The sequence below is a fragment of the Anolis carolinensis genome, chromosome 4, assembly GCF_035594765.1.
Source record: "Anolis carolinensis isolate JA03-04 chromosome 4, rAnoCar3.1.pri, whole genome shotgun sequence".
Taxonomy (NCBI): Eukaryota; Metazoa; Chordata; class Lepidosauria; order Squamata; family Dactyloidae; genus Anolis; species Anolis carolinensis.
In genome coordinates, this window is record NC_085844.1 from 98,095,370 (window position 1) to 98,106,199 (window position 10,830).

Consider the following 10,830-nt stretch of genomic DNA (forward strand, 5'->3'; position numbering starts at 1 on the left):
TCTGTAGATTTGTTGTAAAACATGACATTTTGGTGCTTAATTTGTAAAATCATAACGTAATTTGACATTTAATAGGCCTTTCCTTAATCCCTCATTATTCAACATTTTCGCTTATCCAACGTTCTGCCGGTCCGTTTATGTTGGATAACTGAGACTCTACTATAGTAGCATATTGAACTTCATCTGTATGCTCTTTATTGTGTTCCCATTTTCAATCACTGCACTTCAGTGGAATTTTGAAGCTACTGCAAAGCAGACATATACAGGTCAAAGTCTAATAAAATGTTATTTTAACATCAGAGGTCTTGTTTTGTTCAGTCCAGACTGCATGGGTGACCCCACCACCTATCAATTCTGGAAACTGAAATTCATCTTGCTTAAAAAAATGGAAAGGGGTCCAGAAAACCCCAGGGCTTCCAATTTATGTGAAACAGCACCTTCAGCATTTCCCCAAACCTTGTATTTCCTGCTCAAATTACTATGATTATTCATATCATGGAGGAAACATGGGGGCCTCTAAACTTTATACTAAATCTACAATCAGACAACATAGCCCAGAATTAACAATGGGTAACTTAACATTTGGAAGGCCATTTATTCCTTACCTGTGTTTTAATTGAAGTTTAAAATATTAAAATGCCACTCTGCAATAAGTGAGTAGGTATATGCTGGTATATAACAGACTGAAGAAAGTTGGCAAAGTAAAAACAATGAAGTACATTAAGATACCCACAATACACCCCAAGAAGAGGAAAGAAAATCAAATGCAGAGGAATACAGTTCTTGTTTTTCAGCTCAGATGAATTCACAAGCATGACAACAGTAAGAGTATTGCTCAATAGCAAAGACATTGCTTAGACTTCACTTTGAACAAGTGTTGAAGTCTGATAGAAAAGTTAAATCAATATGTAAACACAAACGATTACACTCCTGTTGCTAAGGGTGGTGGTGTTTCTTTTTCGTGGTGTCTGGTGAAATAAGCACATGTGGCAGTGATTGCGCCTAAGCAACACTCTCTTGGAAACCTGCAACAGCTGTTTGAAGTACTTTGGCTACGGCCCCGCCCATCCTCCCCAGAAGGCATATATGCTGTGGAAGGGGCTGTAGCCTCGGTTCCTTTTTTTCCCGCTGCCTCACAGCAGCTCTCTTAGGAACCTCTCTGACAAACTTTAATCCCTATTTACCTTGGACGGTTACTGGATTATCTATCACAACAGTGACTCCTTACGCATGTCTCAGGATGTGGCCTCTGCAGGCATAGTTTCTGCGCACCTTCGATCCACAACTCCCGCATCCGCCTATCCATCCCAGATCATGTCCGCCACTCACTCCACTGGTGGCTGTCCAGGGACAATGTATGCAAAGGGGTCCCATTTCAACATCCACAACCAACAGTGATGGTCACAACGGACGCCTCCCTCCAAGGATGGGATGCATATTGTGGCTCCCTGACGTAAGAAGCTCAAAATCATATAAATCTTCTCAAGCTGAAGGCAGTTTAAAACAGCCTCCGTGCATTCCAGGATGTCTGCCAAAACAACATGGTGCAGATATTTATTTATTTACAGTATTTATATTCCGCCCTTCTCACCCTGAAGGGGACTCAGGGCGGATCACATTGCACACATATAAGGCAAACATTCAATGTCATAACATAAAACCGAGACAGACGTAGGCACGGGCTGGCCTCGAACTCATGACCTCTTGGTCAGAGTGATTTGTTGCAGCTGGCTGTTAACCAGCCTGCGCCACCGCCCGGCCTATGCACAGACAATACCATGGGGACATGGTATGTCAACAAACAGGGAGGCACAAGATCACGCTCCCTGCTCAAACTGACACTGGACATATGGCATTGGTGCTTGACCAACCACATCCATCTCGTAGCCATACATGTTCCGGGACAGGACAATGAGACTGCAGATCGTCTTAGCAGAGAACAGCAGGCCACTCACGAGTGGTCCCTCCATCCTACAGTAGCAAGTGCTCTGTTCTCGAGATGGGGCAACCCTCTGATAGACTTATTTGCAGCGCCTCAGAATGCAAAGTGCAGACTTTTCTGTGCCAGACAGGAGAAGGATCGTTCCAAAGGATGTCTGGGAGATGCCTTCCTGTTCCGATGAACAGGTCCATTATTTTATGTGTTTCCGCCAATTCCCCTCCTCACCAAGGCCGTGGTGAAACTATACCACAACAGGGCCAATTGCAGACACTAAGGGCGTCCCGGTCTCTCCTCAGAGACTCTTAGGATGGATTGTGGCCACAATTAAGTTGGCTTATGAGTTAGCCCACCAGCAGCCTCCACTAGCTCTTAAGGGCCATTCCACCAGAGCGATGGTGACCTCTACAGCATACAGCTCCATGAGGTCTGTAGAGCAGCCACATGGGCCACTCCTCTTACCTTTGTGACCCATTACAAGGTGGATCTGCATTCTAAGAAGCAAGCGGCGTTCGGTAGAGCGGCTCTTGCATCGGCACTGTCATGACGCCCACCATCCATGGTGAATAGCTTGCTAGTCTACCACATGTGCTTATTTCACCAGACACCACGAAGAAGAAGGTATGGTTCCTTACCTGTAACCGTGTTTCTTTAAGTGGTGATCTGTGAAATTAGCACTTCCCCACCCATCCTCCCCGCTGATCGTCATGACTTTTTTTCTCTAGCCGCTTTCGGTGATGGGGAACTGAGGCTACAGCCCCTTCCACAGCATATATGCCTTCTGGGGAGGATGGGCGGGGCCGTAGCCAAAGTACTTCAAACAGCTGTTGCAGGTTTCCGAGAGAGTGTTGCTCAGGCGCAATCATTACCACATGTGCTAATTTCACAGATCACCACTCGAAGAAACACGGTTACAGGTAAGCAACCATATCTTTCTTGTACTATCATGCTACTTAAATTTTTGCTACTAAATGTTTTATTTCACTGCTGAAAACTGAAAACAGCACTCAAGAACAATAATTTGTTATGCTCCAAGTAAGAAGGGGAGTGTTGATCAATTAGTTATGTTGTTGTTGTTATTCTTATTGTGTCTTAATGTTTATTATACTGAATGCTGCTTCAGGTGCTACTATTGCAGGCAAAGTAACTAAAAGCATACATTGGATTGCAGTCCAAAAAAGCATACATTGGATTGTCTGAATAAGTAGGAAGGAGTAAAGTACACTGCTGCAATCCCATGGCTGTTAATTTGGCAGTAAATACCACTGAAAGAGCAATATTTATTTGCAAATAAAATAGGCATCTAATGAAGCTGTACATTTTAAAAACAAAGTAAGTACTACTTTATTTTTAAAATGTACAGCTTCATTATATGCCTATTTTACTAGTAAATAGTTCTTTCAGTGGTTTTTAATGCCAAATTAACAAGCACAGGATTGCAGCAGTGTACCTCGGGGTATATCTGATGCTATGCTAATAAATGCCACAACAGCTCAAAGTCTCAACGATATGCCCTGACATCTGGTTACGTTCCAATGGCTTTCTGGACCATGGACCCTAAAGAAACAAATACAACATCACAGGATCTGTCTTCTGGCCTTGACTAGGGGCCGTTTCATTTGCACCATTATAGTTGTTGAACCCACTTTCAGTGCCATATGGCTGTCTCCTATGGTATCCTAAGATTTGCAGTACAGTGAGGCATTAGAGCTCTCTGGCTGGAAGTCTGAAATAATCCAACCTCGACTGAAAATTGAGCAAATAAGGCCTAGTGGTTGAAGTGCTGAACTTTGAGATCAGGATTTAAATCTTCTCTTAGGCTATGGAAACTCACCAGGGCAAATCACTCAGCTTTAGAGAAAGACAATAGCAAAACTCTGAAGAATGTGTTGTCAAAAGCTTTCATGGCCGGGATCACAGGGTTGTTGTATGTTTTCCAGGCTGTATGGCCATGTTCCAGAAGTATTCTCTCCTGACGTTTCGCCGACATCTATGGCAGGCATCCTCAGAGGTTGTGAGGTATGGAGAAACTAAGCAAGAAACTAAGAGCACTTGATGAACCAACCTGGACACAGTATATTATTTGAGAACACAGAAATGCTTGACCACTCCAACAACTATCATGTCAGACTACACAAAGAAGCCACTGAAATTCACAAGCATGTGGACAACTTAAACAGAAAAGAGGAAACCATGAAAATGAACAAAATCTGGCTACCAGTATTAAAAAACTAAAAAATCAGAACAGTAAGTGAGAAGCAACACTCTGAAAACAGAAGAGTTCCAAGGGCAGCTAATGACTCTGAACAAAGGATGCCCCCAGGCAGAAATAGCCAGGAGATGAACCTTTTCAATGCTAATTAAGGTAATTAGCTGCAACATTCACACTGGCTTTCCAACTGACAAAGAGTTATTCCCTCACCCTGGACTTCCCAGAGATATATATAAACCTTCCTTGCTGAGTTTCTCCATACCTCACAACCTCTGAGGATGTCTGCCATAGATGTGGGCGAAACGTCAGGAGAGAATACTTCTGGAACATGGCCATACAGCCTGGAAAACATACAACCCCAACTCTGAAGACTACAATAGGGTCAGGTTTCTTCCAAATGTATTAAAAGAACAGGCAGAAGTAATTTCAGAACCACTGGCAATAATCTTAGAGAATTCCTGGAGAAGAGGAGAAGTTCCAGCAGACTGGAAGAAGGCAAATGTTGTTCCCACTTTCAAAAAAAGGGGGGAGACAAGCCAATTACAGTTCAGTCAGCCTGACATCAATACCAGGAAAGATTCTGGAATAGATAGTTAAACAGACAATCTGTAAGCACTTAAAAAGGAATGCCATACTCACAAAAAAGTCAATATGGGTTTTTCAAAAACAAATCATCTCAGACTAACCTTATCATTTTTGAGAGTTACAAGCTTGGAAGATGAAAGGAATGCTGTGGCTATAGTATATCTCAATTTTGGTAAGGCCTTTGACAAGATTTCCCATGACATTCTCACAAAGAAGCTAGCAAAATGTAGGCTAGACAATGTTACTCTTAGGTGGATTGGAATTTGGTTAACTGGCCAAACCCAAACGGTGCTGACCAATAAGAAACTCCTCTTCATCCTGGAGGGAAGGGACCAGAGGGCTATGTCCTGGGCAGTGCTTTTCAATATCTTTATCAATAACTTGGATGACTGAATATAAGGCATGCTAATCAAATTCACAGATGACACCAAATTTCAAGGGATAGCTAATATCCCAGAGGGCAGGATCATAATCCAAAAACAGGATTAGAAAGCAGGGCTAAAACTAACAAAATGAAATCCAACTGGGAAAAAATGTGTATTACATTTTGGTAGGAAAAAAATGAAATGCACAAATATAGAATGGGTGATACTGGGCTTGAAAAGTGCTTTAGGAGCCAAAATGGTAAAATAATTTTACGAGGAGTGACTTAGGAAGATTAGGTATGTTTAGCCTGAGGAAGATTGACATGACAGCATATTGAAATATATCAGTGGTTTTCAACTTGTGGGTCCCCAGATGTTTTGGGCTTGAACTCCCAGAAATCCTAACAGCTGGTAAGCTGGCTGGGATTTCTGGGTGTTGTAGGCCAAAACACCTGGGGACCCACAGGCTGAGAACCACTGAAATATATGAAAGGTCATATTGAAGATGTGCTCCAAAGAAGAAGCCAAAGAGCAGTGGATTAAAATTACAGGAAAGGAGATTCCACCTAAATATTAGGGGAACCTAAATATTAGGGGAAACGTCCTGATGATTAGCTGTTTAATAGTATCCCACTCTGAGTCTCCATATGGAGAGAAAAAGTGGGATATAAATAAACATAATAATATGCTGCTATAGAGTGTAGTGGACTCTCTGGAGAGAGAAGCTTTGTGTATTCCTGTGATTCAGGAGGTTGGGTTGGACGGCCCTGGTGGAGTCTTCCGACTCTATAATTCTAGGCTTTGAAAGCACATACTGCCAATTCCAGAACTTCATATGATGGAACCAGGGTAGGTAAAGGAAAATAAAACAAGGTTGTAATTATGTTGTTTGAAAGCACCACAGGCCTTCTGCTGAAGGTTCAGCTTTCTTGTACACGTTGTCAACTTGTGCCCAACTTATGCAACAAGCTAATCAGAAAAGCGTGTGAATGGCCCAGTCCAACTTAAAGGGTGTTTCAGCTCCCCAGGTAGTGCAGACTAATGTCAGCTAAAAGAAACTGTGTACTGAACTGTTTTATCTGTTTTGTTGTAAAACATGATGTTTGGTGCCTTAATTTGTAAAATGATAACATAATTTGACATTTAATCCTTCCTTATTATCCAACATTTTCGTTATCCAACGTTTTGCTGGCCCATTTATGTTGAATGATTACTGTACAAATTCAAGGTGTCCTTCAAGCCATGGCAGTCCCAAGTGGTGTCAAGCTGCCTTAATTCTGCAATGTAGATGCAGTCTTGGATATTTTCCCTCTAATTAGGGCCCTTCCACACAACTGGAATATTTAAGTCCACGCTGCCATATAGTCCAGTTCAAGGTGGATTTTATACAGTTGTGTGGAAGGAAGGGCCTTAAGATGGATCTCCCTTTCCAGTGGAAGCCCTGCTCAGGGAGGGATGCAACCAAGAACGGTTTCCTCCGCCTTGAAGGCCCTTCCACTTTCCTCCAGTCCTAGGGCCCTTCCACACTGCCATATCAAGTCAGAAAATCCCACAATATCTACTTTGAACTGGGATATCTGAGTCCACACTGCCATATATCCCAGTTCAAAGCAGATATTGTGGGATTTTCGGCCTTGATATTCAGGGTTATATGGCTGTGTGGAAGGGCCCTAGAAACTTCCTAGCCAAAACTTTAGCAGAGCAGTGAGAACAAACAGCTGAGGCGTCTCTAAGAAAGTTAAACAGATTGCCACAAAAGTTCTAGCTTTCCCGCTCTCTGAGACTGGGGAAGCATTTTCTATTGTGGGGACCTAACATGAGGGTTTCCTAAAAACTTCCCCCTTTGCTCAAAGGGAGAAGAGGAAGCAAACTCCCTCAATTTCTTTCAGGATGTCCTCCTCGCATTCCTCTCAGTACTTCCAAGCGCATGCAAAGAGGAGCGATGAGGGGGAGGGTGTGTGATGTTTCCCCAAACTAGGGAACTTCCCCCCTTAGCCTTCCCCTTGAAAGAGAGGAAGGAAGAGCCGAGAGAGAGAGGCGCAGTACCAGCAGGAGGGTGTCCGGCCCGCGTCTCCGCTTTGGCTTTGGGCGGCGAAGACATGGCTCTTGCTGCTGCTGCTGCCGCCGCCCGGGGGTCCCTCCGGCCGCTACTCCAGGCGCGAGACCAAACGTGGCGACCAAGCGCGCGCCCGCCTCCCGCCGCGTCAACGTGGCTACTCGGGCTGCGCGTGCCGCTGTCGTCATAGCGCGCGCGCGGAGGGGAAGGGCGGGAAGACTCCTCCCTCTTCTTTCAAGGCTGACTGGCTCCTTTGCTAAGCAGCCTGACGCCTAGGGAAGATGAAATTGTTGTTGTTCATTTGGACTTGAGAGAGAGAGAGAGAGAGAGAGAGAGAGAGAGCGCGCTCCTGAGTGAGAGACCTCCAAGTCACCTTGTCCTCAGTGTCCTTGATCAGGTTGTGGATTAACTGCAACTGACATCATGCCAGGTGAATCCCGAGAAACTCCCTCAGTATTTAAAGTTTGTTATGTTGGGCAAGTCTGCTCTAGATGCATCATCGGTGGGGTCCAGTGTGTGCTTTGGCTGTAGGGTAAACTACAACTCCCACCATGGTGAGTCCATCACCTCAAACCCCTCCAGTATGTTGAGTTAGTCTTGGGGGTTCTGCGTGCCAAGTTTGATCCAGATCCATCATTGGTGGAGATCACAGTTTCCCAGGTTGTGGGTGAACTACAACTCCCAGAAAGGAAGGCCAGTTCCCCCAAACACCTCCAGGAATCAAATTTTGGCATATCAGGTATGTGTGCCAAGTTTGGTCCAGATCCATCAGTGTTTGGGTTCACTGTAGAGTTGGGCCCGCATACCGTTTGTATTTTTGTATTATTCCGTCCATTCGGATGGCACAGAATGGTACAACCTCCTCCTGAACAGAATGAGCAAGGAAACCAAAAAAGGGGGAAATAGTAGCTGTTTGGTTGGCTGATTTTCAGTGCTTGGCTGTAGGCCCTGGCTGGCAGGGCCTACAGCTAAGTGCCAAGTACTTGATGCTCACCTATGGCCCTGGCAGGCAGGGACTGCAGCTGAGCGCCTGACTCTCTTAAGCACAACTCACAGCAAGCGCTTGGCACTTGACTGTAGGCCCTGCGAGCCAGCCCTGCGATTGTCGAGCGCTCGGCTGTAAGCCCTGCTTGCCGAGCGCCCAATGCTCGTAGGCCTGGCAGGCAGGACCTACAGCTGAGTGCTGGGCCCACTCGGATGGAGGCCCTGGTAGGCCCTGACGCCAAGATCAGAAAATCTTCATTTTTTTTCAGACCTTGGCCAGAAAAGCTCATTTGTATAGGTGCTCGTTTTCAGAAACGGAGGATGGAAACGGGGCCATATGAATGGAGCAAATAGAAATGGGTAGCAATTCCATACAAATGCACAAGACTAGTTCACAGTGCTCTCTATATGTAGGTAAACTACAACTCCCCCAAATCAAGGTGAATTTTCCCCAAAGACCTTCAGTATATTTTGCAGGTCATGGGGGCTCTGTGTGCAAAAATTGGTTCAATTCCATCTTTGGTGGAGTTCAGGGTGCTCATTGATTGCAGGTGAACTATGCATCCCAGTACCTGCAACTCCAAAATGTCAATGGCAGTTCTCCTCAAAACCTATCAGTATTCAGATTTGGGCATATCGGGTATGCATGCCATGTTTGGTCAAGATCCAACATTGTTTGAGTTCATAGTGTGCTCTGGATGTAGGTGAACTACAACTGTAAATTCCTCCAAAGACCTCCAGTATTTTTTGTTGGTCATGGGTGCTCTGTGTGCCAAGTTTGATCCAATTCTATCTTTGGTGGAGTTCAGAGTGCTCATTGATTGCAGGTGAGCTATTAATTCCAGTACCTATAAGTTATAACTCCAAAATGTCCAGGCCAATTCTCCTCAAAACCCACCAATATTCAAATTTGGGCATATCGAGTATGCATGCGCTCTGGATGTAGGTGAACTACAACTCCTATAAATCCCTCCAAAGACCTCCAGTATTTTTTGCTGGTCAGAGGGTTCTGTGTGCCAAGTTAGTTCCAGGTCCATCGTTGGTGGAGTTTAGGGTGCTCTTAGATTGGAGGTCAACTATACATCCCAGTACCTACAATTCCTATAAATCATGGTGAATTCTCCCCAAACTTATCTAGTATGTTCAGTTGCTGATCAATTCCTCTGTTTGGTGTGTGCCATAGAAATGAATAGGAAAGGGTTATGGGAGAGGCAATGGGCGAAGTCATGCAAATTCCACACCAATGGAGAGAGTAAGGAACACTGGGATGGCTGTGGTGGAGGAAAAACAGAAAATCTAGGATGAAACTGTTCCCGTATGAAAGCCTTCACTTGGGTGGTGGGCAGTATGGACATTGGCAGGGCTCTTGGACATGTTCATGGCGCTCACTATAATCTGCAATGCCACTGAAAGGAAGGCCTTTGGTGTCTCCTGCATAGTGTGAGCTATAGCTATTTGTGGAGGCAGGAGCTTGTCTGTGTAAGTGGACCCAGAAACTTATTGGCAACCAGTAGAGCTGTTTTAATAGGGGCGTAGTATGCTCCCTACAATCAGCCCCAGTTAGTAATCTGACTGCTGATCTTTGTACTAACTGCAGTTTACGAGCCTTCTTCAAAGGTAGCTCCATGTAGAGTGCATTGCAGTAGTCTATTCTAGATGTGACTAAGGTATGGACCACTGTGGCCAAGTCAGGCTTTTCAAAGTATGGTCACAGCTGGTGCCCAAGTTTTAATTGTGCAAAGGCCCTCCCATCCACTGCTGACACCTGAGCTTCAAGTGTCAGCACTGAATCCAGGAGGACCCCCAGACTGCGACCTGTGTCCTCAAGGGGAGTGTAACCCCGTCGAGCACAGGTTGCCACCCTATATCCCAATCTGCTTCGTGACTGACCAGGAGGGCCTCTGTCTTGTCAGAATTAAGCTTCAACTTGTTAGCCCTCATCCAGTCCATCACAGCTGTCAGGCAGTGGTCCAGGCTCTGGGTTGCTTCCTTGGAAAGGTGGAAAAGAGTAGTAGAGTTGTGTGTCATCTGCGTAGAGATGGCACCCAGTTCCAAAACTCTGGATGACCTCGCCTAGTTGTTTCATGAGGATGTTGAATAGCATTGGTTTTCCATTACTATATTTCATCTGAAACAATATATATCTACGGATTCAACCATTTATGGCTTGAAAGTGTGTCATATGACAACCTTATATTATTTATTTATTTACATCACTTTTACCCCACCTTTCTCCCCGAGGGGACTCAAAGCGGCTTACAATAAATAGGCAAAAATTCAATGCCTAAAAACAATGTAAAAACAACAATTCATATAAAACAATCTACAAAACAACAATTCATATAAAACAGATACCATTAATAAATGAGAGAACTCTTAAGTCACCCTGCTCAGATCTTATTGTCATCTCCTGGACTGAATCTATCCATCTGGAATGTGGTATTCCTTTTCTTCCTATTGCCTTCTATCTTACCAAACATTCTTTTCTAATGAATTATGTCGTCTCATTATATGGCCGAAGTATGACAGTCTCAGTTTAGTCATCTTGGCTCCTATGGATAGTTCAGACATGATTTATTATAGGATCAATTTATTTGTTTCTTTGACAGTCCAGAATATCCAGCAGTAGTCTCCTGCAACACCACATATCTCTAGCCCATTGTGTGAATCACAGTATGGATATATCTGC

General features: G+C 44.4%; 1 protein-coding gene across 1 annotated transcript in view; it reads right to left on the reverse strand.

Moving 5' to 3' along the window:
- The window catches only part of dap (death associated protein), a 56,162-nt gene extending 48,833 nt beyond the window's left edge, over positions 1 to 7,329 (reverse strand). The window contains exon 1 of the mRNA XM_008108869.3: positions 7,148 to 7,329. Within this exon, the coding sequence (XP_008107076.1) occupies positions 7,148 to 7,202 (55 nt within the window). The 5' untranslated portion in view covers positions 7,203 to 7,329. The remainder of the gene's footprint in view (positions 1 to 7,147) is intronic.
- Positions 7,330 to 10,830: the final 3,501 nt, after the last annotated feature.